The following is a 25,702-nucleotide window of genomic DNA, read 5'->3' on the forward strand; positions in this document are numbered from 1 at the left end:
AGGCCCTGGAAACAGTGAAATTCAATCACTTGAACAAGCTTTACCGCTGACGGCTCAACCAATCTGACAGCAATGGTCTTAAAGAACAAAGGCCGTCTTGAGATAAAGTGAGGACAATCTATACATGTTTATAGCTAATTGGGGCAAATGAAGCTGCAACTTCCTTTTCTCTCAATGGGCTCTCTCATATTTATTTGGCATGATGATCAAGCCAAGCTGCGCTTCCTCGTGGAGCATGTGACATACGACCATCCGTGCAGACCTTCACAAGGCGTAAATTGAGGAAGAACGATATATTGATCTTCATTGATCGTGCCATCTCGTTTGGGGAGGATAACATAAGCTTTCAGGTCATGCTTGAATTGTCGATTACTAAGAAGTTCAGGCGAGAAGGCTTCAGTGCAAGCGAGACAGTGCAATCTGCAATAAATAAGGAGACAGATATGGCGGGTCTCGCGCAGACGTCCTCACATATGCCATTACAGATCAACATATTGCTTGTCCGGGCTCCTGACAAATTCGTGGCTGGTATGGGTTCCATGAGCCTAGAGGTGTTCTATGAAGAAGAATTATATGAGCTCGAAGTTGGGTCAACCTGAAGTTTTCGTCGTCCTGGTTTTTGTCGTTTCATAACACTCAATTTACATCCCATCACAGATATTTGGGAACCGCAAATTGGCGATACAGTAATAGACAGGAATACGAGCTAGGAGTAAAGCCAAATTGAACGGGAAAGTCATGCAGACCAGCACCACGATAGCTCGTCAAGAGTGTTCTTCATTCCGCTATTGAGAAAGAGGAAGAGGAAGACGCAATTTATGATTACATATTGTTGCAAGCAGTAAGTTCATGATGCCAATAGGGTATTTATACTATATTCCACTGATCACATTGAAAGAAGTCAGATTTGAGATCTTGATCTTGACCTTGGGCAATTGCTCGGTCGAGGACTACGTGAATTGTTGTGTATTATGTGCAACATTATGTGACTGTCGCATTGCTTCGAATACGATCTAGTGGTCAATGAGATAGCACGTTGAAGTGATGGACAAGATCGTGGACAATGCATCAGGGGTCATTTCTCGTCGTACAAGACATGCACTCACGAGACGAGATGTAGTATACGCATTGCATATCACATATCCATACTGCTGGAGCATTTGAGTAGTCAACGATTGCTAAAGAGCCACGATCTAATGGAGAGGGTCCCATGGATGCCCTATCTCTCGCAATATAAAACAGCAGTCAAGTAAAGTGTGCCCCCACCCCCCATAAAACTATTCTCTACTGTGATTCCTTTTTACAGCATCTTAATCAAATGCTTCTACCAATCATGGACACACCAAACAGCGCTATATTCCACAAAGCCTATGCCCAAGATGACAAGGGCCTTGAAAACGAACCAATGGCTTTACTACTTGTAAGAGCCGTGTTATATGCGAGCCCGCTGATAATTGTCTAGGACGGAGGATCTCTATCTCGAGAAAGAACAATTTTTCTGCAATTACCTGGACTCAAAGATAGCTGCTGCAGTTTTGATCCTTGCAAATGAGGGGAGAGGGTTTCTAGACTCACGAGGTCCACAGGGTCAAATTGATACTCTGTAGGTGGGCCCTGACACTGGAAATGGACTGAAAATCGTCATATTGAAGGAAGGACAAGACATATTTGTTCACCAAGATATAATAATGAGGCGTTTCTCTGCGGGATGGGATGATCGTCATCGAAAATGTATAACTAGGGAGACCATGTTATCTTCAGATGAATAAGGAACAGTCATGAATTGAATCATCAATGAGTATGAATGGAGTTACCCTGCGTTAGAAGATCAAACGGTGACAAGGACCGAGGCCAGCCCTGCTACCTGTCTGAACCGCCGCATAAGGCAGACGGAAAATAAGCAAACCTTTTGGAACGAAATCGGTATGGCTTGGCCCGGTGGTTGAACAGTGTCGCGGGATGTCAGAGGGTTTGGACAGTGGGTAAGAAAGCTCAAAGGTGTATTTGATGTCGCAAGTTATGAACACAAATGAAGTACAAGATGTTAATAGTAATACAGCTACAATTTTGCAAACGGGTGTCACGCCAGACTCCCTCTAAATCGATTACCGACGTCGACCACTCTGGCCACCACGGCCACCACCTCCCAAGAAGGCCTTCTTCTGGCGGACGTAGCTGGCCACAACGTTCTCAACACTGCGGCGGTCGTGCTTGCGGTCCCTATTGAGTATCAAAAGTTAGTGAAATGTCATGCAAAGGCGTAACGAAAAGTAAATTTGGGGACCAGGTACGAACCTCATGTAATACAATCTCGCGCGTCTGCGCTTCTTCTCGGAGCGTTGGACAATCTCCACACTCTGGACATTAGGACTAAAGACCTTGACGGACATTTCAACAGCAACGCGAGTAAGCTCGTTTCGCAGAAGGAACGAAGTCTCAATTCCGCGCAGCTTGATGCTCAGGACGACTCCGTTGAATGGATCGCCGTTCTTGAAGACCACACGAACAATATCACCAGGCTTGACACTGCGCGCATTTCGTCGGTAGTCGAACAAAGCCTGTCGCTCACCCTTGGGGTCGAGCTCGGCCAATTGTGATGCGGTGACTGCTGCGACAGGATCCGGGCATGTTTTGCGGGCAGATGGCGGAGCAGGGTAGACCTTGAGGGGTTCTTTGGCTACAGAAAATTACAGTCAGCTAAGCTCGAAATAAGCAATTGGATCGGTGCCAACACGTACCAGGGTCTGGACGGTAGTGAAGAGGGATCTGAGAGAGGAATTGCTCCGGAATGTTCTCAGGAAGAGGGATGCGTTGAGGTCTCTTGCTATAGGCCGTCGAGATAAACCGGCGGTTGAGGAATGGTGTGATAGGCTCCGATGGCCTCATCAGGGACCTCAGACAGCCTAACGGCCGCATTGCTGGTAAAGCCACCATGGTTGTGATGCGGATGTCAAGTCGAGAAAGTCGGAGTCGAGTTTTGGCTGGGCCGGACCGGCAGAATTTCCGCCAAGCCTCAAGTTTGGCCGTTCGGGTTGCAGACAGCGCGATTCTTTTTCCCCGACCAAACACACCTCCCTTGACGTCTTTTGTCTGTTGTTTGTTTGCGAGAAAACATACCGGAAGACTGGCCACTGTTCTTTCTATTTGCATTATCTTATACAGGAATTGCCGCTTACCTACAATGGCGCAAAACGCCGTCGGCAGGCTCTTCCGCCAGAGCACCACCAGCTCGGTATGCCAGTCCATGCTGAGGCCATCTCAGGTCCGCTGCTTTGGTAGCAAATCAGGTATGCAATTGTGCCTCTAATAGTAGTATGCGGTTTCTCACAAGCAATGATTGGTGCAGCGATCCCGACTTTCACTTCAACACCTTCCGCCGAATTAAATGAGGCCCTCGACCGCTTCCGACAGGAGCTTTTCATTCCCCTTGGACTTCCTAAGCGACAGAGAAAGAGTGTGTTCAAGCCTAAATACGCCCAGGCATTGGAACACGACCCGATTACCGTGAAGATCAGTGAAAATGAAGAGTTCACCCTAACGCCGAAGAACAGGCACGAATTGCCATCCAAGAAGGATGCCATGGAAGTTCTCCACATGATGGTTGCGACCAAGAACTTCAGCAACCTTTTCCCATTCCTCAGCGGCCTCCGCATGTCGAACTATATCCTCAACAACGACCGGTGGGAGTACATCATCCGCAAAGCTGGCCAGGCCGATAAGCTCGGTGCCGTCATCGAGTGCGCCAGACAGTACTCCCGCACCGGCTTGAGCCTGAGCAACATGAACGTCGCTCGCCGTCTATTCTTCGAGCTTCACCAGATGGCGCAGCGCGCGGACTTCAAGGGCGAGGGAGTCGTCAAGGCTTTGGATCTGGCAGAGAAGGCCGCCAGTTTGATGGACAGCCCTGAACACTCCATCCGAGATGACAGTACTCAGGACCCGAAGCAGCAGCCTTTCGTTATTGGTACACTGTTGGAACTCAGTGCCGCTTGTGCCCTTGAAAAGCAGTCCCCAGATGACAAGGTTATCCACTATGCCCAGAGGCTTCACGCCGCCTGGGATCTCGGCAAGTTCAAGGATGAGTATACCAGCCCATCTGAAAAGCAGGCAAGGGTTGAGGAGAACCTCGCTGTTGTTCATGGCATTATTTTGGCCAATCGGATTCCCAAGCCAACCTCATCTCTGGGAACCCTCAAGTCGCGCGTGGGGCCTATTGAGACTGTACTGGCTAAGCAGTTGAAGGGCGTTAAGAACAAGCAGGTGCTTACTGACAAGGTGGCCCAGCGGTTCATCAAGGAATAGTCTGACAAGCTGCTTGTCTTTTTCATCTGTTTTTGGTCCTGATTGAGCCATATCTACATGTATATTACACCTTTCTTCTCAGATATTTTGGAGCTGGTACTTGTACTTCTTAAAATGGATAATTCCTTATCGCTTTTGATCATGCTAGGCATGGGTTCAGGTAAGATGTTTTAAAACACAGATTTGCTAAAGATGCCGAAAGATAAGAATCGAGTGGTGGATTCTTTACGTTATCCCAATATGATGACGCTTATAAGCACAATTCCAGGGTGTTGTCGGTACCGATGCGTGCCTTTGCGGAAAAAGAGGTGGTGCCATCGATAACAGCAGGGCCAGACACAGTAAGGTGACCCTCCTCCACACCGTTAGAGTTCTCAGGGACATTTTTCAGAGTTATTTCAGTGCTGCTCAACGGGGCACCAAAGTGGCTGGGGCCAGTGAGGCATCTGTAGTCGAAGGCGTTGGTCTGGGCAATGGCACCAGCAACTCCGGGCCCGGTCAAGGCATAAACAACCCGAGCGCCAGTGAAGATTCGAAGCTCGGTCAATTGTTCAGAGGTCAGACGAGAAGCGGAGTTGCTATCAATGCGGTGGGAAATGCAAAGGAGGCGCAGGTTGTCCAGAGAAAGCTCAGCGGTGGGACCAATGCGAGCCAGCTGGCTAAAGAAGTTGTGGGTTGGCATGTTTCCTGCATCGAGAGTTCGTGCTTGGAGCCAGCGACCAATGGACGAGATAAGGCCAGTGTGCGGGCGCATAATCTTTTCATGATAATCACCCATGGTTTGCGACGATGCAATAATGACTGTAGGAGACACACCAGCAGTGGCCAAAGCAAAGTCCACGGATTCTCCGGCGACAGAATTTAGGGCAATGGAAGAGTTGGCAAACAGTGCACCCATGGTCTGGCATAGTGGGTAAGACCGAGAAAGCGAGTCGATGGAGAGGACAGTGTCAGCCGGAGTGAAGCGCTGGGTACGGGGCAATGATGAATTCAATGCACCAACAGCGGAAACAAGGTTCTAAAATTGATTGTTAGTGGTGCTAGTACCAGAGCATTTTGGTTCTTACTTCGGGCTGAAACTCGATAAATTGGCCTGATTGAGACGAAGAGGGCCAAACGGTGCTAACAGAGGGCGTCGTCGTTTTAGGATCATACTCGGGAACATCGAAGCCAGCAATATCTTTGTGCTCCTCGACTAGGTCATGCCAAACTGCCACACTCAAGCTATCCTTGACGTCCTCGGGGACCTCGTTCCAGTCCATGTGACGGTTACCATACTTGGCGACCCAGAGAGCGAGCGAGAGCTGTTTGTTGTCCTTTGAGATAACAGACAGATCGATAGATCCAGCCTCAGCAATGAGAACATCTGCCTTTGCTTGTTGCAAATGAGCTGATAGTGTCTCTGCTGGGAGGTTATGGGGCACAATAACAACCTTGAAACCGTAGAAAGCACCCGCTGAATGACACAGTTAGCAATCAAGCTATAGAGACTGGGTGGTAATAAATACCGAAGATCGCAGCCAGCAGTTCAATAGAGTCTGTGAGGCAAATAGCAACAGTCTTCGCACCGGCGCTCTGCAGATTACGACCAATAACGTTAATCTCTTGAGTGATTTGGCCCAACGAGTGCTCAATGGCCTTTTTCCCCAGCACAGTATAGATCTTGCCCTGCTTTCCGGACATGGTGCCATCTTCATTCAAAGCTCCACGCACAGCGGTCTTCCAGATATCACGCAGGTCACCGCGGCGGCCACCGGTCCATTTTGGCGCACCGGGATCCTTGACGTTCAGACCAAATCGCAGGGGTAAGCCATGTGGAGTTTCCAGACATCTGTATGTTGCAGATTCGCCCTGCTGGCGGATAGGGGATGCAGTAGATTGGCGAGCAAGAAGGAATGGATGGACATCGGGGTCTTGAGATGAGACAACGGAGTACACAGCAAAGGCGACAACAACACCAGCAACAATAGTGGTGTAAATGTTCCAGTCAGCCAGGATATCAGCCACTAGAGTGTCCAGCCTTTCCACGATGGAAGCAGACATTTTGATCAGGTCGATGAAGTGTGTCAACAGAAGGACTATGACGTTGAGGGGCAGAGCTGATAAGATGGTCATCTGATTGGCTGAGGTCAGCTGCTCGGGTCAACCAAAGCCCGTGAAACTCCTGATCCTCCAGCCATCTGAAAGTCAACATCAACATAACATAACATGGCTTTCTAATTGCCCCAGCTACGTGCATGCTGAATACTAACTAACAGTTCCTCGTTTAGTTGTTACCCCAGGTAAGTGCCGGCAAAGTTCTGTGAAAACTGTGAGTTCTATCCCTGCCGAAAAAAAGCAGTGCTTCAGTAGCTAATCTCAAGCTTCAGTCTTTCTTTCAATTCGCCTTTTCTCATTCCTCCGTGTCTCATTATTTCCACGCGACGAATGGCGACTCAATCTCTCCCTGCTACTCCCAAAGCAGCGACCCCGCTGGCTCCTGCTTCAGAAGGCACTGGAACTCCGGGCAAATGGCGACACCCTATGCTGGCTGAAATTGTCAGACGTCAGAATGCAGCCACATTTGGCGAGAAGAACGTGAAGCGGCTGATCTGGAATGGTGCTGCCCTTATAATGACATGTGCCCTCAGGGGGACTGTCAAAGAATAGTGAGTGGGAGACCCTCCGTTCTTGCGCATTGCGTGTTAACAGCCTCTCTTACAGTTCGCGTAAAATTCTCGATACTGGCGATGCTTTCCGAGACTTCTCGGTGCTCGTTTGCCAACTCTTCCTCTTTGTCAATATCATAATGGCGCTCTCTCCTCTTTTCCGGCCGAAGGATGACCTGTCAGACATTCCTCTTACTCCCACTCAACGGAAGCTCCTCGGCCTTGATCCTTCTGCAACTCCGCCTACAACTCCTGGCACCACCTTTGCCACGCCACCCAGATACCGTCTCTCGACTTCACGCAAACCTAGTCCTGCAAGCAGGCCATCCTCCCCTATGTCCGCGAATGCAAGCTTTTCTGAGCGGAGGCCCTCGGCAGGTACTCCTTACTCTCCCGTTTCGAGTCCCTTGCTTTACAAAGCTGTTTCAAATGGAGGTATGGATTCTGGTCGGCGACAGAGCTTTGGTTCGTCCGGGTTCGGGGCATCCTCCTTTGGGGCATCCTCGTTTGGAGAATCGAGTCTCGGTCCGAGTACACCTTCTCCGCTTGCCGGTAAGCGCGCGAGCTTGGGGGTAAAGAACAAGTGGTTGTATGAGAGAAGCCGGCGGCTTTCTGCGAGCAATAGTGCGCTTTGATTCTTAGGGTTTTAAACAATATTCTCAAATGGGCGCTCGGGTCACGGTCATGGTCATGGTGTCATAGCGATTCATTTTTTTATGTACTACAAGCATACCAAATTCTAAGATTATCAAGTTCTGAAAGTATTCACGTTCTAAGTATGCGTCTAGCTGTGTAAATTGTGGGCACTCTGCAGATCAGCCATCACCCCCGTGTTCAGGCCAAGTCCCGCGCCCGCAAGATTAGGAACGCCAACCACCAGCACTTGGCAATACACCTGACACCCTTCCCTGGCAAGCTACTACTTTGACCTTTGCTGCGTTCAACTCTGCATGAAGCTCACGACGGCGTGATTAGCTCTTGTCTTGCGTCATGGGGGCTTCGGAGTCCAAGCTTGTCTTCAAGCAGGGCATCTTCCGCCTCTCCGAGGAACAGGAGATCCCCGCAGACGACCCCTACTGGGCCAGAGTATGTTAAAGATAACTTACAATCTTCTCGAGAGACATAAGAGCTAATTGTGCCAATAGTTCTGGGAGCTTCCTGAATCAACTGAGGACGTCTTCAGCCTCTTTACGCCGGCTGACATACGACGAACTCGCGATCATGCCTTGGCCAACTTTGAAACGCTCCTGCTCGCCGTGACCTCGCGATTAACGGTGTTGCGAAATCATCCCTCGTTCCCTGACCCCGACCTTGCACCCGAACGTGATGTCCTCAACTGCGTCCGCGTCCTCACTCGCCTGCTCCCCTATGTTTACGAGGCCGAGCACCTGGAGGAATGGGAAGATAAGTTCTTCTGGGCGCACCGAAAGCGAATGACCCGACAAGCGCAGATTTCTGGAGAGATTCTGTTCGATGACGCGCAACCTGAAGACGAGCAAGATCAGACGTCACCGCGAGAGGCCGACTACGAGGATGAAAAACCACTCGCAGAGGAGTTGATAGACACATTGGTGGATCTGCTCTTCTTTGCCGACTTCACAATTCCCCGGCTTCCGACTGCCAAGGGCAAGGTCTCATATTCAATCTGGCAGAGCGGAGTTGGTTGCAACACAGCAATGGGCTCCAACAAACAATTGGAGAGCAACCGATGCGAGATTCTTCGCCTCATGCTTACGCTGACTGGAAAGGCCATGTACTTGCCTTCAAGTAAGTCTGGTCAGGTTCTGTGAGGGCATTGCAACACTTATTGACTATTCTAGACACATTACCCGTGCAAGGCGTCAAGGCCATTACCTACATCACAACTTGCCAGGATAAGCAGTCTGTTTTGACTGTTCTCTGTTCTCTTTTGAATACGGTGAGTCAAACTCACTTTCATGCTTTGAATAAAACTCACTCGCAAACAGGCCATGAAATATAACCCTGCGTCGTGGAGAGTCCCGTACGACCACGTTGTTTGGAAGGATCCCAGGCAAATCTTGGTGATATATTGTGTGCAGCTTCTTCTTGTTCTCCTGTTATATCCTATTCCTGAGGATGGCCGTGGAGCACCCCCGAAGAACTATTACCGCCATTACTTTGGTCGACTACATAGACCTCAGGATTTCCAATTCCTTGTCGATGGTATGACAAGGATTCTGAACCAACCTGTAATCATCTCCCCAGGTCTCCTGTTCTTTCAGCTTGTTTGACTAACACATGGATACAGATGCAAGCTACTGCGTCGTATCTTCCTGGGAGTCAAAAGTCGGTAAAATGGGCACCGGAAATGTTGGTCCTTTTCTGGGAGACTCTCCAGTGCAATAAGAGGTTCCGGTCCTTTATCATCGACTCAAATCGCTCTCATGACTTTCTGGTCCTGTGCATATTCTATGCAATGGAGTACAGGATGGATCCCTCCAAGCAAGGAGTCGTTCGGATGTGCATTTTCATTCTTCAGACAATGAGCGCGGAGCTAACATTTGGTAAGAGCCTCAACAACAAATTTGAGGCACAAGAAACTCTACCACAATCAATTCGGTTGTTGAAGTTCCGCGGCTCATACGCCGACTTTTTGATTATGGTAAGTTTTTTCAATGATAGAAGCAAAATATCAAAAGCTAACTGCAGCAGTCTATTCACACCTTGATAACAACGAGCAAAGGCAATCTGGACACTGTATACCCTGCATTGTTGATCATTCTTAACAATATTGCTCCCTACGTTGAACACATCTCCCCGAGTGCTTGCTCGAAGGTCATTCAACTCTTTTCGTCCATGTCTGCGCCAAGTTTCTTATTAGCGAACGAGACAAACCATACTCTTCTTGCGTCGTTGCTCGATTTTATCAACATCATGCTCGAGCATAAATTCACAGGTAAGTATTTGTCCACCTCTGTCCAAAATATGGAGTCTTGTTGACATTGTGCAGACAACCCATACCTTGTCTACGCGATCTTGAAGTACAGGCAACGCTTTGAAGCTGTGCGGGCGTTTACTCTCGAAAGTGGCCAACAAGAAATCGAGCGCCAAAACGAGAAGAGGAAAGCTTCAACTTCTTCTGACGCACCGGTTAGCCCAACGCTTTCACAGTCCGAGGAAGATCTTCACACTTCATCCGGTGCCCGATCACCATTGACTCGGATTCCTGAGGAGAACAGCCCATTTGCAATCGGTGACGATGACTCTGATGATGAGAGGGAGGAGCACACTCCTTCTCAAACGCCCTCGGCTCAGACCTCGCGTAGAGCCTCAATGGCCTCCACTATCGACGAGAATGGAGCACAGCAAGTACGAGGGATGTCTGAGAAGGCGCGAGGCAAGAAACCAGCTGGAAAGCCTCCGTTCTCCCGGCAGAACAGCATGACGAGCCAGACTAGCATTTCTGCTTTATTCTCCGCCTCTGCCAGTGGCTTTACTCCGACAGTCCATTGGGTAAGTTCATACAGACACATCCCCACCCTAAGCATGATTCACCGGCATTGACAATGGTTCCCAGCTCGAATCTTGGTTGCCCGAGCTACCGCTGCATACAGTTCTCACCATCATCTCCGCAATCGCACCCCACATCCCTGATTCGGCTCTTCAAAGCACAGCAAGCCCAGAGGCCCGTACGCTAATTCACAACCTCCCATCATTCGCCGAGGAACCCGAGGTCAAAGGTATCATCTCCGAACCAACCCCCGTCCGTGTGCAGTCATTCGAGTGGTCCGCCCTCTCCATGGGCTGGTATGAATCGTTGCTCTGGGGCTTCATTTTCTCCAGCGAGATGGTTGTCGGCTCTGCTGGTGGTGGAACACCAGGCAGTGTTGGTGTTTGGAACGGCACTGGGATCCGCCTGTTCCGAGTACAGGAGGCAGCCGCCCAAGGGCCTACCTTGCTTGCACCAAAGGGTGCAGTGGATGCTGTCGGGAGCAACCTGGTTCAACGCATAGGAAATCTGAGCCTTCGGGGTCGTACCTCCATCTCTCAAGAGTCTGGAGGTGCCTCTTCACCGAGTGTGCGAGAGGTCTAGAGTCATACAACCATGACGTACATAGCATTCATTCTCACGATATGACCTTTCATTGACAGTTCCGGGCTTCGCCATGCACTTCCTAGATGCGTGACTCGCCCGAGATTTCCATGTCTTTTTAGCACACGTTTTAGCCATCGCGTTTAAATACCATGTGTTTGTATTATTCATTCGACTCTTTTGTAGGCAAAATAGAGAGTAGAGTTGATGTCGCTGACTCCTATTGAGTGGCGTGCAACCAAGGCGCCCTTGACGAACACGTGCACGAGATCCGCGTTCCGATCGCCGTAAGAATTCCATCTTGCTCAACTACCCTTCAACTGCCATCGTGGTCGTGTCGCATCGTTTTATGAATATTGGTTGCAAAGAGTAATGCTCTCTGTCCTCATGCTGTTCATCACCGGCATTGTTGTGGCTCTGTTCGCGGGGCCGGTCCCTGCAATTGGGGCGATCACCTCCAGCCTGCAGAGCATCTTGAGGAACACCCATGGCAGCAAAGATTATGGATATCCGACTGATCTAACTAGAGATCTTCTCCCGGTGAGTTTTCATCAATTGGAACTTTTGGTACTCAATTGTCTCGATCAATAAAGTGAATGTTGTTGACCTTGAGCGGATGTTTAGATTCCTGTTCATTCTCATAAGTATGGAACTGCCCAACATCCAATTGGTCTAATATTGACCTAGAAATAGCGACTATTGGCGTGATGAACCATTTTATACTGGTTCGTCATTCCGGAAACTTGGACTTGATTGTAATTAGCTCATCGCCTACCAGGTTTGTCTCATGGCTGTACATCCACGGAAGCCGATGTCTGGCTTTACAATGGCACACTATATGTACGCAACCCGAATCATTCTGCATTATCATGCTAATTGAACCAGGTTGGACATGATCAATCTGCTTTGACAGAGCAGCGAACTCTAGAATCCTTGTACATTAATCCAATTCTAGATGTTCTGGAGCGCCAGAACCCGGAAAGCCCGTTTTTGACATCGGCAACTAAAAAGTGGGTTTTCTTGGCCTTGATTAATTTCTTGCTAATAGGTTTCCAAAAACAGTGGCGTTTGGGACACTGTTCCCGATCAAACACTGTATTTCTTCATCGATGTGAAGACCTCTGGCCACGAGACCTTCAAGGCAGTTATCGATGCTCTTGAGCCTCTACGAGCCAAAGGGTATCTCACCACCGTCAAAGATGGCAAGACTGTTATCAACGGGGCAGTCACTATCATCGGCACTGGCGAGACACCGCTGGATATGGTTGCGCCAGTGAAAGATCGAGACTACTTCTTTGATGCACCTCTAGCAGACTTGAACGACCCCAAATATGCCGACATAACTGGAATCGTCTCGCCAGTCGCTTCAACCGATTTCGACAAGGCCGTCGGCAAGATCACTGTCGATACAGACCCGATTCTATCAGAGGACCAGCTTAAAGCCCTCCGAGCCCAAATCGCCACTGCAAATGAGCGCGGGATTGGTGCCAGGTACTGGAACACGCCATACTTCCCAATCCGGAAGCGCAACCTTGTATGGAGGACTTTACTACGCGAGGGAGTCATCCTGCTTAACGCTGATGACCTAGATGCTGTAACAGCCTATTTTTAAACGGCAGGCTTGAATCACATCAGAAGCGGCTGTAACATCTTACACTGCATCCCACGTGGCATTTACTTGGGTTTTAGGTTTATGGCGCTGGTCAGAAATGAAAGCATAGAGTTAATCTCCAATTCTAAGGCTTATTGAATAAATGTCCATTCCGTCGTCAATGTGCAATCCGTCTGTGGGGACCTCGTCTCTCGTTGCATTGTCCTGGGACGAGCTCTTGCTAGAGAGCAAATACTTATGCGCTTCGCAGGCAGGAGCGACATTTGTGGGGAGAGATTTTGAAATCGACATGCGCAACCTGGCGTCCAGGGCAGCGCTCATCATCGGTGTGCATGTGTCGGCGACATTTGATAAACTCGCCTCCAGTGGAGTGGCCGCAGGTATAACGGATCTGCATCTGGGTGCAGCACCCCAGGGTGTTGGACTCAAGAACTACCATGTATAAGTGACGTGTCTGTAGGGTAGCAGTTATGTTTTCTTACTGGGGAGGTTTTGGTAGACTCTCTTGTACGGCATCGGCACCGGCATCTTGTAGGTGGAGGGTCACGTTGCTCAAAAATCTGTGCCACCTTGTATCAGTACACTGGAATCTTTTTCAAGTGAGATTGTTTGTGGGTCCGAGACTTGGTCTCACTGTTGGTGGTATCTGCTTACTCTTTGATGGTCTTGGTTAGTGTAGCTGTAGATGAGGATATGACGATCGTTGGGTTGTGGCAGAATAAAAGATGGGAGTAGAAGAGGAAACCCCAGAGTCAAAGAGATGTTTACTGGCAATGAGTGTCACAAACAATTGCCATTCTATATTGGTCTTGGGTGGATTTACCATATTCAGAGCAACTACAATGACCTCCATATTTATTCACTGCACCTGCATGGCTCAGGTCTAAGTACTGAAGTACGTAGTACCCTTTTCAATCATTAATGCTTATACCTGCCGCTTACATTGTCACATAACCCAATATCAACATCAAAGTACTCCATATACAGTTGCCGGCACGTGATCTCCACAGGGCGTTCAATCGACGGCTCCGCAGTTCTCCTCCTCTCACCACCAATTCAACGATTCTCATTGGATGAACAGGAAATGGTCTCAGATCTGGCAGATCTCTTGGCTAAGGTGCTCCCCACCGGGGTTGAGATCACCGTTCGCCATGTCTCGTCAACACCAACACCATGCGAAGCTCTCTTCGCAGCTGCCCCGGGCCAGCCGTCTGAGCCAACATTCTGCGAGAACCACTTCCTCTCGGTGTCAATTGACTCCAAGGATGAAGGGGAAATCATCATTTTTGGCATGGAAGTGATGGTCTATAATACGGCCCACTTGACCGTCATCTTCGTCTCAAAGGCTGATTCGACAGGCCTCCTGCATCTGCTCAAATTTCCGCGTAAGGTCTCAGTCTTGAGACTGGTTTCAAGCACTTTCCTCTCATATCTAGCGAAAACGCGGCAGCGGCCCGGGGTGCGCCTAGTTGTGTCCCTCTTCGCCCGCGCGCAGAACCAGTACTTGTTCCCGGGCAGTATCGAAAATCCCGAGAAACATGTCCTGGACGACCGCGGCCTTATCAAATGGTGGTGTCGTGCCGTAGACCCGATTCTACGCGAGCATGAGCCTGAGTCTGCCGTCCAGGAGACGACAACGATGGACCAAGCTGTCGAGGCGGCGAAGGCCTCTGCCACCGCGTACCTCATCGTTCCAAGCTGCGATCGTTTTGAAACGCGTAACTTCTTCCCGCCTACAGCCAAATCCGACGCGCAGGATCGACCGCGATGGCTCAATAGCTACCCTTTGAAACAGCTGTATCATGACCCCTCGGCTCCTCCTCGATGTTTGGTTCCCCGTTTTCCTGACGATCCTAAGACTCGCTTCCTTCTTGATCTAGATGGCGAGCTTCCTGAACAAGAGAAGGGCCAATCTGCTCCTCCTAATGACGGAAGATGGCGAAGTGTCAGATCCCTGGACCAGTTTTGGGAGATGATGTCTTTCCGCCAGGAGTGCTCTGCCGGTCGTTTGGTTGGCTTCTTGTGGCTCGTCATCAATCCTCCTGGCTTGATGAACTCAACTTCGATGGAAAGCCGGGCCCGTGCCACTGAGCCTGGTCAAGTGCCCAGTGGCTCAGATGTGCCTGCGGCGACGACAGAAGACAAATCGCAAGCTGAACCCAGCAAGAACAATGAGCCGGATGCATCAACATCGGTAACAGATGCCAAACTTGCCGAAAATTCCATTGAACTTCCTCGAGACGATGCATCGAACGACCTCAATCCTTTCGACTGGCCGGAGGCCGGGCGTGGACACGTTGTCCTCAGCGAAGCAGACTACAAGAAGATGATGGACTCCGTTCTAGATCATTTCTACGACGAGAAAGAAGTCCTCGCTAGCACAAAAATATACGTCGACCAGGTTGCTTCGCTCGCAGATGAGCTTACATGGGGCAAGAAGCTCATCGGCAGCAATACCGCTAGCAGTGATGTACCTCAGCCGACAGAGGGCAGCACCAACAACATCCTCGATCTTGGATTGATGCGTAAGCGCAAGAAGTCCGAGGGTGAAGGCAGCAATCCAGCTGTCAATATCCAAGAAACCAGTAGATCAAGCGACACGTTCCCAGTTCCATCGCAATCGGCTCCTGTGAATGTGCTTAATGCCACATTGGTTCGCAAGAAGAAGAAAACTTGATACATGGACTGGGTCGTTGGTATCTGGGTGTGACTTTGGAGTTTTGGGGGGAGTAAAGCCGTTTCTTTTTGGTTATACGGCGCTCAGCATAAAATTAGTAGCAATGGTTGCCATTGTATGCATTGACTTGGTCATTTCCGGGACATCCGCGTACGCGATGCATTTTGATATTTATAGTAGCCCGGGCGTAAGCAAGCTCCGATGCAGCTCTGTAGCTGCTTGGATTCACGGATTGCCCTACCAAGGTCTCTCAGGAGATACAATTCTTCCTTTGAATGTTCAAAATGAGTATAGAATCACAGTAATTGAAATAACTCGAATATACATCAGATGTTGGATTGCAATATGCGAGGGTCAGCTAATGGGGCGGGTACAGCCCAATCCACCGCCAAAAAATGAAATCCACCTGCACTTCTTCCCACTTCTTCTCCTCTAGAATGTACGCTGTGCCTATGTTGTCGCCTTCAATCCCATGCTAGAGTCTACCTCCTCGTCCCTCTTCTCCTTCCGGACCGCTGATGGCGCCCTATCCGTGCCCGTCGCGGCCAGCTGGGTTGCTCTGATCTGGTACACAGTCGTGCAACTAGTATGCGCCTTGGGATATTTCCAGATGTACAACCAAACCAGATATCCGCAATCAGTATGAATATGCGACTAACTTGACCCCCTTGCCCGCCAGATGGAAATATTTCTCGCGACAGCCACACCTGTCCCGTCTAGCAAACGCCGCCGACGCACCACACGTCACCGCCATCCGACCAGTCAAGGGTCTGGAACCGCACCTCTATGACTGCCTCGCTGCAACCTTCCGCCAGGAATATCCACGCGACAAGCTGACCATCTATCTCTGCGTGTCGACACGAGACGATCCCGCCTACCCCACGCTGTGCAAGCTCATCACCGACTTCCCAGATATTGACGCGCGTGTCTTCGTCGAAGAGGAGGATCCGCTGTTGCAGCGGGATGGAACGAATACCTATACTCTAGGCCCGAATCCGAAGATCCGGAATATGAGTCGGGCATACCGCGAGGCAAAGGGCGACATCATCTGGATCATCGACTGTAATGTGTGGGTTGGGAAAGGTGTCTGCGGCCGGATGGTGGATCGACTGTGCGGGACTGGAGCGACGCCAGACAAGAAGTACAAGTTCGTGCATCACTTGCCTGTGGCTGTGGATGTGACGGGAGAGAGCAATTTGCTTGAAGAGCGGCAGGCGCTCTTGGATGCCAATCCTCAATCCTCGGATGCAGATGCGGATGTTGCGGCTGCAGCCATGCCATCTGTCCGTCCGGAGGATGGGCTGGCGGCTATGATTGCTACTGGAGGTGGTCGGCTAGAAGAGCTGTTCCTGTCCTCTGCGCATGCAAAGATGTACACGGCTATCAACACGGTCCTTATTGCGCCTTGCATTGTAGGTAAATCTAACATGTTCCGCCGGTCTCATCTCGACTATCTCACTGCTCCGTCGCCCTCAAATCCTCAGGCACGCCTTGCCGGTATTGACTTCTTCTCGGAAAACATTTGCGAGGATCACCTGATTGGCGATCTTCTCTGGAAGAAGAAGGTCCGGGAAGAGATAGAGCTTGGTGAACGTTGGGGCAAGCATGCCATGGTTTTTGGCGATTTGGCAGTTCAGCCTGTTGCCAACATGAGCGTGCCGGCATACGTTGCACGCCGAGTTCGCTGGCTACGGGTTCGCAAGTTCACCGTTCTCCTCGCTACACTTGTCGAGCCTGGCACCGAGTCATTCCTATGCTGTATATATGGCGCTTGGGGCGTCACAGCTGCATTGGCACCGCATCTTGAGCAGAGAGGTGTGCAATGGGCATCTAGCCTGGGGACCTGGATGGCATTCTTTGCTTTCTTCGTCTTCGGCATGATTTCTTGGATCATGGTTGACTGGACGCTGTACATCAAGCTGCACTCCGCAAAGACTATTGAGATGGACGAGGGTACTCCGGCCTTTACGCGGCCCCAACGGTACCGGTCGTCCCAGACCACACGCCGTCCCTTCATGCAGTGGTTTGCTGCTTGGCTCGGTCGTGAAGTGCTAGCCCTTCCCATTTGGGTCATGGCTGTTTATGGTGGTGTGACAGTCGTCTGGCGAGACCGGCGCTTCAAGGTCGGTTTTGATGCAAGAGTCCACGAGATCGATCCTGCTGCGCCAATGCCTTCTGCTAGTGCAGCAAACGCTGGCCCTGTCCCAGCCCAACATCCCAGTAGCAAAGCGGGCAAATTCCGAAGCGACTGATGTGTATACGAGCCCATATGAACATTATGTATACTAGACTAGCATTTCAAGCTCTGCATAGCCTTGCAATGTGACATTATGACATCTGAAAAAAAAAAGATCATGTATGAATATTGACAATAACAAAAGAATCCACAAGAAGTACCCAAATCTCCAAATCTATGCTAACTTTTCCCCATGATTTCCAACCGATTCAAAAAATACCATACTCAAGCAGATGCACTACGCTCGCCAGAAGCAGAGCCCTCAGTGGCTCCCTTCTCAAGACTAGCAGCGACATCAGATGCAAGCAACCACTCAACAACCTGTCTGCCCGCAGACATCTCGCCAGCATCCTTAACCTCGCCTTCACCCTCTTCACCGCCAATAGTCATCTCGATCTCTTGATCCTGATCCTCACCCTCTCCTTGACCCTCACCCTCCTGAGCATCCTTCTCGAGAGCTTCCCAAGCCTTGCGCTCAGCAAGGAAGACAGCATCGTGACCGGCATCATTCTTAACGGTAAGATCAGCTCCAGCTCCAACAAGAGCCTTGACACATTCCAAGTGCGTGTTCAGCGCAGCCCAGTGCAGAGGCGTGTTACCAGAGTAGTTACGGTGGTTGACAAGTGCCGAGCGCTGGGCGGCATCTGCGGCGGAGAGTTTTTGAAGAAGGGCATTGAGGATTTCTAGGATGGATGTTAGAATGAATCTGATGTAAGATAAGAATCAAACATACTGATGTTTCCATTGGCAGCGGGGAAGTGCAGCACGCAGGACCCTGAGCCGCCCTCGCTCTGCTCTGCGAGGTCGATGGCCGAGGCCACGATCTGGGACTCGTTGCAGCTGTGCTGGTTGGCTAGGTTGGCTACATCCTCGTTCAGGGCTTCGAGGTCGCCGGCGCGAGCGTCGTAGATCAGGTCGTCGATTGCCTCGGCCGACAGGGTGATTGGCACTGAGGTAGACATGATTCGTGGCTAGATATTTTTTTTTCTTCGCTTGGTGGGGGTTTTTTTTATATCCCGCTTTTTCGATGATCAACTTCGATCCTTCCTCTTGAATATGAGTTTGGGCTTCATACCTCTTGCAGTTTCTGCAATGAGAATTGGTAGGTGAAATTGGTTTTTTCTGCTCCGGTGAGAGATGCAGAATGTATGTAGCTAGTGGGGTGTCAGTATGGGACTTTCTCTCGATTTCAAAACGTCAAGGAAAATCAGAGTGTGGAGTTTTTTTTTGCTCAGGACAATTTGCAATAATTACAAGGCATTTGGACTGCATGACAGTCTCCCCCACAAGATCTTCATGCAAGTCCTCTCTTGATAAGGGCATCGATCTCAAGCGGGACAGTTTCAAGCCACAAAGTTGTATCAAGAGTTCGGTGGCTTTTTCCACAACAAATATGCACTCTTTATGAACGTGGAATTTTCAATCTTACCTTTGCTTTTTAGTTTCTTGCTTTTGAATGTGGTCTATGCCGGCCGCAAATGTAGCGTTCGCCGCAAAAAAAGAATTGGTATCGCGGTCATGTGACTGATAGTGGGGATCAAAGAAACTACAAGTCCAAGACAGGGCTCATTTAATGGTGGTGGAAGTAAAGTGTCAAGAGTGATCGTCTTGATCAAAGATATTCATATTCATACATTGTACATTGTACAGAATTGCTCTATCGTGGAGTCCAGATAAAGTGCCTATATCCACAGGCCAGGCAAACGCCTCGAGAAAACATAAACAAAGGTAAGCTCAAACGCCCCGAGTCTCACGTCCAGTGAGATGGTATCAAAAAGCTCCGGAATGGAAATATGCGACAAGCAGCAATGAGAAGGTACAACAAACAACCCCACCATAATCAAACATCGAGTCAGTGCCTCCTAGTCCCTCAACCAGGCACGGCGTTTCTCCTCTTTCTTTTCGCGACGCTTTTCCTTGAACTGTTTTAACTCTGCCTTAGTCAACTTCCTAGCGCTGCGCTCTGCACGTAGGCTGCGACCGTCGTGGCTGTTTGCTGCAGCATCGACATCAAAGAACGCATTCATCTGTCGTCGGGACTTGTTCTCGTCATTGTGGTTTTCGGGGTTGATTTCTGCGGCTTGCCATCTACCAGTGAAGCGGTTGAATGTGCCTGTGGCAGCGTAAGCGGCGGCCGCGTCCTGGCCTGCTGCACTGGACTCGGGCTCCTGCTCTTCATATTGCTGCGCGTAAGGTGCGGTTGGATCATAGTCGCCGTGGATGGCGGGGTTGTAGCCACCAAGCACGGGTGCCTTGCGGGGTGCTTCCTCCTGACTGGTTACTTCCGTGCCTGGTGCAGCGGGGACCGATGCCTGGGGCACGCGGGGGTTATCCCATTGCGAGACTCCGGTAAACCGGTTGTAGAAGTAATATTTTTGCGCAACATGATCCCATGCGGGCTCCCATCCATCATCTTCGGGCTTCGCTGGCGGGGCCTCGTCAGGCAATGGTGGAGGGACTTCATCGGGCAATGGCGGCGCAGCCGCGTCGTCAACTTCGGCCGTTTCGCTTCCTTCCGGTTTTTGTGCATCTTGGTCTGGCTTTTCTGTTGCAAATTTTGGATCCTCATTCTCCTCCTCTTGCTTGCTTTGGTTGGGGTCAGGTTTGCCCTCCGTCGAAGCCAGCGGTAAGGCAGGTGCAGGGGAGCTCCCTGCGAGCTGTGCGCTAGCTGACGTGGAGTCTTCTAGCGGGGCAGGCAAGGCAGACATGGTGGTTAGCACGGGGTCTGATTTGTGTGTAATTGGATGCAAAGATGAAGTTGAAGCAACAGTACATTGAATTCGCGCATTTTGCCTGTTGAAGGGGGCCCGTGCGCAATGTTTGAGTTGACCGCCTCGATACGGTCGCCCAAGCGGCGAAAGTGTGCAGTTTGCGGGCCCCCGCGTCGAATTCATAGATCTGGACCAACATCTCCTACTAAGTGCGTCCTTGTACTGACTGTGGCTCAGCGCATCCTGAAATTACTATGATTAGTGCATAGCAGAAACATGGACTACTTCACAGCGTTTACCTTACCTTTATAATTTATATGACTACATTCATGGATGTAGCGTGGTCCTCTAGGTACATCTCACGACAAATTGAACAAGGACATACGGTAAGTCTTTTTTCTCTTTCCAGTGTGATATATTCTGGAGAGCTAACCCGCTGCATTATCATCTTGGCTCAAGGCTTGTATGTGAGCTAACTTGTCGTGGCTATGTTGAACACTCAAAATGCTAGTTGAGATACTACTAGCACAGACAAAGACAAAGCACCGTTCAAGCTTAATCATCCTATGATAACAAGCGGTAATAGTCCTAGAGAAAATGGTATTAAATTGAACCTCGGCCATACGACAGTAGGGATGTGTGCTTGGGCAATCACACATCATACCCGCAAGGGTCCTATCTCAATAAGATCTTGCGGAATGATTCCCCGGATTCAACTCAATGTAAACAGGAGTTGTACTTACTAACTGGTATCTTAGATGCTCTGACTGCCAGCATCAGATATCGATTCTATGGAATAAGGCTAAACTGATATGACAAAAAAAAAGGAAACATTGGGTTAGATAATTACAAGATATATAATTATAAGCGTCAAGGCCTTAATTGAAGCAGTTTGGGCCATTTTTATGAGATTTCAGTTCTTTTGGTTGTTGAGATTTGAAATATATGTTCAATGTCTACATGTATATTTTATACTAACTACATCCTTTGAATAACATGCAAATTTGAAACCCAGAAATCTCATAAGGTTATACGATAGATATTGAGTCAACATACACCAGATCTTTTCGATTCCACCAAGAAGTATTATATCTTCATGCTGTATAATGTCATGACCATCCTTGATATTCTCACATTAGAGGACCATACCTTAACCCTTAACATTCTACACACTCAATTACAGGGCAAGGAGATAATACAGAGCAGATCTATGTTTGTTTACTTTACCACCTCGATACTTAGTCTCTACATCAGAAACCTCGAATTGTCCGTGAATTGCTTCAGCAGTATGACCGCCTCTCTAGATTGCCTATAGATCTACTTCCTCAAATCAGACAACCAAATCAGGGACATATTTCAAAACATTCTTCATTCGTCTAGTTCAAAGGTATTAGATACGCAAGGTAGAGCGTTGCAGCAAGAGCTGCGAAATGCTGTTGCAAGGATAAAATGACGGTGCAAAGAATCTACAATGAAGGGCCATTCTAAAACTAAGATTGTGATGTGCAGTTGGATTCTGTAGACCCCGAGTCACTACTTTCACATGACCAAGACCCCGATCAGATAGTAGAGTCAAGACCTAATGTAACGAGCAAGCATAGTAGAGCAAATGGGGACCGTCAAGGGGATATAGACACAAACAGTGCAAACTGGGACAAACCCCGTGAGACGTCAGGGATAATTTGGCTGAAACTACCGACGACATCATCGGAGAAAACAGCCCATCCCCAATCGGAGACTAAAGGCGCATGAAGCCAAGAGTTTTACCGTTACGATTTCTAATTCTTCGCAGCTGGAAGGCCTCCGAAACAATGAAGGGAATGTCTCGATTCTCCCTGTGTACGGGCTAAGTGCCCGAGGTGCAGCGTGCGCCCTTGCAGGTAGGGGCCATACTCCACCAGTGGGGGGGGAATCTTAGTGGTCCCTGGGCAGGATCAGGTGTTGGCCATGAGCAAAGGCTGCGGTGCATGCCTTAGTGCCCGAGCAGGCGTAGAGGAGCCAACCAAGGAGGGCGAAGAAAGCCCCTGTGTGGCTGGGAAATGAGTCTCAGGGACGAGGACCCTGTGACCCACTGAGCTTAAGCTTACTTTGGTCAGTATTGCGTGGTGTGAATGCTCCAAAACATAGTGAAATTAATCATGCCTGTTTCTGAGGTCTATACCCACTAATAACATTGGGAAATGGATCAACAAACAACAAACTGAACGAATTGTGGGCACTCTACGAGCCTAGGCCAACTGAACAAATAAGCCAGTGCCAAAGAATGCCAGGACAATCCTGTGGTCGCGTGAAGTGAGGTCCTACGATGGGGCAGATCCATACCAGGAGGCTCGCAGGGACCACTTGATGGTCTACAAGCCCTACACAACGGATTGATCAACACCTCCCTTTCCTTCCAGTGGCATTCCGGAGACAGACTGGAGATGACTCTAGCCAAGGAAGCAACAATTTGGCCCTGGCACAGAGGGAGAGAGGGACTCACAGACCCTCGATCCAAATCTATAAAGACGAGGTGATTCTGCACCCCAGTTCCTTCTTCATCCATCCGCATCACTCTCTTTCAAACTCTCCTTCTCTCGAAGCAGTCTTCTCTTGCCTTCCATCTTTTACTCCGAGTTTTCTCTCGTTCAAATCCAAATCCACAGTCACAATGCAGTTCACTATCTCCGCTGTCCTGGCCCTCGCTGCCACCGTTGCTGCTCTTCCTCCCGTCGGCCCCTCCGCCGGTGGCGTTGGCAACGCCAACGGCGTCGCCAACAAGGGCAACACCAACGTCCGCTTCCCTGTTCCCGACAACATGACTGTCAAGCAGGCTCAGGCCAAGTGCGGTGACCAGGCTCAGCTTTCTTGCTGCAACAAGGCCACCTACGCCGGCGACACCACCGATGTCAACTCCGGCATGCTCGGCGGCACCCTCAGCAACCTCATTGGCTCCGGCTCTGGTGCTAGCGGTCTCGGTCTGTTCGACCAGTGCTCCAAGCTCGACCTCCAGATCCCTATCCTCATTGCCGTCCCCATCCAGGATCTCATCAACCAGAAGTGCAAGCAGAACATTGCCTGTTGCCAGAACTCCCCCAGCAGCGCCGTGAGTATTTTTTTTGTCTTCCTACGATTCACAGCTAACAGCGTCTTCAGAACTCCGACCTCGTCGGCCTCGGTCTGCCCTGCGTTGCCCTTGGCTCCATCATCTAAGCGCTTTCGTATGCTTTCTCGCACTAAGCAAGATGCGCTGGTCACTTCGCCAGCCCTCTGGGCGATTGGCTCTTGGGTTTCGGCATGAGCGAAGATGTGAACTGTTATAGATCTCGGGGATGGAAAACAGGCTCTGGCTTTTGTTTGATTAGTTAGATGCCTTGTTTATTGCGCCGTCCGTGTATCATTAATCGTGTCGTGTGGCACCCCTCGGAGAAGAAAGACTGTTTTTTGCTTTATCGCTCTTGTTTTTGGCATGGTGCTCTTCGCTACTTGCTTTTGTGCTTTGGAACCGTTTCGAGCTGCCGTCTCGACCTGGCATCTTTCGCATATATAGTTTTAATCCATTAGAAACGCTCGCACTTCTTGAATTGATTGCTTGATATAAAATTGCCAATTTAACCATTCTTTCTCTTCCGTCTCTCCTAAACCTTGGCTTGCCTGGTGAATTTTCCTTGTAAGAAGCTGTGGGGACCTGAGCACATGAGCTACAATCCTGTCGGCCCTCTCATGGCGTGCCCTATTCACTTATACTCTGAAGTCAAATCTCTTAACCCTTAGTACTTTGCGTAATGTCTTCCAACTACTAACTCTTTCTACCCCAGAGAGCTAAGTAACCTATGTCTCATACTTGCAACTGCTGAGCATAGAACTGGAATGAAAAACTTTTATTGTGTTCAAACACTCATCCCATTACCAAATCCACAAAACAAAAATGGCAACGCTATACAAAAAAACCCCTAAAACCACCTCATGAGCCCAAGTACAAAACAACCCAAACCCTCACAATGGCCTGCCCAACGCACTCCCACCCCAAATGGCATTCCTCCTCCTCCCCCTCAACCCCAAATGAGCCTCCAACCACTTCTCATCTTTAACATCAACAAACCCCTCATCGCCATCCTCCCCAGCCCCAGCCGAATCCAACCACCTAGTCGAAGCCGACGCAGGACTCTTCCTCGTCTTAAGCGAAAGCGACGAGCGCGGAATATCCAATCCACAATGCTTCTTGAGTAAACCCTTCATAGACCTCCTCTTCTTCTCTTTGACATTGACATTCCCACTTTTCCCCGGCGAAACAACATCTACGTCCTTCTCAGCATCCGTCGAGGACTCAGACGAACACTCCCTACCACGACTCTTTCCAATCTTCCTAGTATCATGTGCCCTCCTCGGGCCTGTCTCCAATGGCTCCGCCAATTTGCGCGGCTCAAATGGTGCTTGACACATATCCAATTTAAGAACTGGGTATTCAGGCCTTGACAGTGCCCTCACGGGACGATTATCCATTGGTGAGATAGACGTAGGCGAGATGGGCGTTGTATGAGATGAAGTATCGAATAAGGTGCGCATATTGAGGTTATCCGTCCGGATTGTCATCCTATTTGCTGGGGATTCTGACGGCAGGACTGGTTCATGGAGGGAATGGTGGACCATTGTTGATGTGGATGCTACGCTTTCGGCGCGTAGTGAGGCTGTTTCTGAGTATGGTTTTATCAGGTCATTTGAGTCGTCGTCTTGGAGTTTACTTGATTGGGATGAGAGGCGACGGGAGAGTCTTTTGTTGCGCATGTGGCGGGATAGGGTTGATATGAGGCCCATTTTGGTGATTGGGTGTTCTTTTTTTAGGGGTGGTTTGGTTTGGAAGATGGTGTATTGATGTAAAGGCAAGGTATGTGTGGTGTGGAGGTGTATATGCAGTCAAGACGAAGAGCTAGATGATGGTCATAGAGGTGTGGTATAGCTTGCGACAGAAGTAATTGAGGGGCTTAAACAAGCAAGTACCCAGAACCAAAGCGATGGGACAAGGGAGAAAGATAAGGAACTAAATTGGGCTGCATTCGATTCTGGACTAGGGAAGCTCGGGAGCCAGGTATGTGTCGCTATCTAGATCACCATGGGGTGCTGGTCTACATGTAGCTGCAGTACGAGGGCAGAAACAAGTTCTGGGGATTGGCAAGTGTGAGTGTAGTTTGTAACTGAGTTGTACATGTACATGTACAGAGCTAGAGTTTCTGTATGTCTATTCTTGTAAACCTTCTTTGGGAATAAGTGGCATAGCGGTGAAATAGAAGGATTTGTATAGAAGAGCTTCTGTCTCCACTACGCTGCAAACGCCGAGTCCAGTGCGGTAAGGTGTAAGGGCTGGGTTGCCTGGAGACCAATCATCGTCAATGTGCTGGCAACAGCGATACAAGATTATGATCATCCGAGAATCAACGTTGGAATTGAGACCTGGCCAATCGCTTCTGTTGGAAGAGTGCCCTCGA

The 25,702-nt window shown here is 49.6% G+C and overlaps 12 protein-coding genes across 12 annotated transcripts; 6 read left to right on the top strand and 6 right to left on the bottom strand.

The window, feature by feature from the left end:
* Positions 1-2,105: 2,105 nt before the first annotated feature.
* N7508_002203 (mitochondrial 54S ribosomal protein bL19m) lies at positions 2,106-2,934 on the bottom strand (the record flags this gene model as incomplete). The annotated part of the gene is made up of 3 exons (XM_058460269.1): positions 2,106-2,220; positions 2,296-2,677; positions 2,739-2,934. The coding sequence occupies 3 exons, from the start codon at positions 2,932-2,934 to the stop codon at positions 2,106-2,108; spliced, it is 693 nt and encodes a 230-aa protein (XP_058323801.1).
* A 247-nt stretch (positions 2,935-3,181) lies between these two features.
* N7508_002204 (uncharacterized protein) lies at positions 3,182-4,302 on the top strand (the record flags this gene model as incomplete). The annotated part of the gene is made up of 2 exons (XM_058460270.1): positions 3,182-3,287; positions 3,347-4,302. 2 exons carry the CDS (start codon positions 3,182-3,184, stop codon positions 4,300-4,302), a joined length of 1,062 nt encoding a protein of 353 aa, XP_058323802.1.
* Positions 4,303-4,552: 250 nt separating this feature from the next.
* Positions 4,553-6,345, bottom strand: N7508_002205 (uncharacterized protein; the record flags this gene model as incomplete). Its single annotated transcript, XM_058460271.1, has 3 exons — positions 4,553-5,320; positions 5,370-5,758; positions 5,811-6,345. The coding sequence occupies 3 exons, from the start codon at positions 6,343-6,345 to the stop codon at positions 4,553-4,555; spliced, it is 1,692 nt and encodes a 563-aa protein (XP_058323803.1).
* Positions 6,346-6,729: 384 nt separating this feature from the next.
* N7508_002206 (Nuclear pore complex component) lies at positions 6,730-11,004 on the top strand (the record flags this gene model as incomplete). The annotated part of the gene is made up of 10 exons (XM_058460272.1): positions 6,730-6,950; positions 7,006-7,522; positions 7,926-8,036; positions 8,096-8,717; positions 8,771-8,868; positions 8,918-9,160; positions 9,220-9,573; positions 9,624-9,867; positions 9,922-10,424; positions 10,489-11,004. The coding sequence occupies 10 exons, from the start codon at positions 6,730-6,732 to the stop codon at positions 11,002-11,004; spliced, it is 3,429 nt and encodes a 1,142-aa protein (XP_058323804.1).
* A 372-nt stretch (positions 11,005-11,376) lies between these two features.
* On the top strand, positions 11,377-12,616 carry N7508_002207 (uncharacterized protein; the record flags this gene model as incomplete). Its single annotated transcript, XM_058460273.1, has 4 exons — positions 11,377-11,548; positions 11,650-11,889; positions 11,918-12,014; positions 12,067-12,616. 4 exons carry the CDS (start codon positions 11,377-11,379, stop codon positions 12,614-12,616), a joined length of 1,059 nt encoding a protein of 352 aa, XP_058323805.1.
* A 235-nt stretch (positions 12,617-12,851) lies between these two features.
* On the bottom strand, positions 12,852-13,144 carry N7508_002208 (uncharacterized protein; the record flags this gene model as incomplete). The annotated part of the gene is made up of 2 exons (XM_058460274.1): positions 12,852-13,048; positions 13,099-13,144. 2 exons carry the CDS (start codon positions 13,142-13,144, stop codon positions 12,852-12,854), a joined length of 243 nt encoding a protein of 80 aa, XP_058323806.1.
* A 556-nt stretch (positions 13,145-13,700) lies between these two features.
* N7508_002209 (H3 histone acetyltransferase RTT109) lies at positions 13,701-15,293 on the top strand (the record flags this gene model as incomplete). Its single annotated transcript, XM_058460275.1, has 1 exon — positions 13,701-15,293. One exon carries the CDS (start codon positions 13,701-13,703, stop codon positions 15,291-15,293), a length of 1,593 nt encoding a protein of 530 aa, XP_058323807.1.
* Positions 15,294-15,765: 472 nt separating this feature from the next.
* Positions 15,766-17,545, top strand: N7508_002210 (putative ceramide glucosyltransferase; the record flags this gene model as incomplete). Its single annotated transcript, XM_058460276.1, has 2 exons — positions 15,766-15,905; positions 15,973-17,545. 2 exons carry the CDS (start codon positions 15,766-15,768, stop codon positions 17,543-17,545), a joined length of 1,713 nt encoding a protein of 570 aa, XP_058323808.1.
* Positions 17,546-17,754: 209 nt separating this feature from the next.
* Positions 17,755-18,491, bottom strand: N7508_002211 (uncharacterized protein; the record flags this gene model as incomplete). The annotated part of the gene is made up of 2 exons (XM_058460277.1): positions 17,755-18,212; positions 18,263-18,491. The coding sequence occupies 2 exons, from the start codon at positions 18,489-18,491 to the stop codon at positions 17,755-17,757; spliced, it is 687 nt and encodes a 228-aa protein (XP_058323809.1).
* Positions 18,492-19,391: 900 nt separating this feature from the next.
* N7508_002212 (WW domain-containing protein) lies at positions 19,392-20,237 on the bottom strand (the record flags this gene model as incomplete). The annotated part of the gene is made up of 1 exon (XM_058460278.1): positions 19,392-20,237. The coding sequence occupies one exon, from the start codon at positions 20,235-20,237 to the stop codon at positions 19,392-19,394; it is 846 nt and encodes a 281-aa protein (XP_058323810.1).
* A 2,653-nt stretch (positions 20,238-22,890) lies between these two features.
* On the top strand, positions 22,891-23,432 carry N7508_002213 (hydrophobin family protein; the record flags this gene model as incomplete). Its single annotated transcript, XM_058460279.1, has 2 exons — positions 22,891-23,325; positions 23,376-23,432. The coding sequence occupies 2 exons, from the start codon at positions 22,891-22,893 to the stop codon at positions 23,430-23,432; spliced, it is 492 nt and encodes a 163-aa protein (XP_058323811.1).
* Positions 23,433-24,215: 783 nt separating this feature from the next.
* Positions 24,216-25,034, bottom strand: N7508_002214 (uncharacterized protein; the record flags this gene model as incomplete). Its single annotated transcript, XM_058460280.1, has 1 exon — positions 24,216-25,034. The coding sequence occupies one exon, from the start codon at positions 25,032-25,034 to the stop codon at positions 24,216-24,218; it is 819 nt and encodes a 272-aa protein (XP_058323812.1).
* Positions 25,035-25,702: the final 668 nt, after the last annotated feature.

The sequence above is a fragment of the Penicillium antarcticum genome (assembly GCF_028974205.1).
Source record: "Penicillium antarcticum strain IBT 31339 chromosome Unknown utg000002l_segment0_segment0, whole genome shotgun sequence".
In the NCBI taxonomy this organism is placed as follows: Eukaryota; Fungi; Ascomycota; class Eurotiomycetes; order Eurotiales; family Aspergillaceae; genus Penicillium; species Penicillium antarcticum.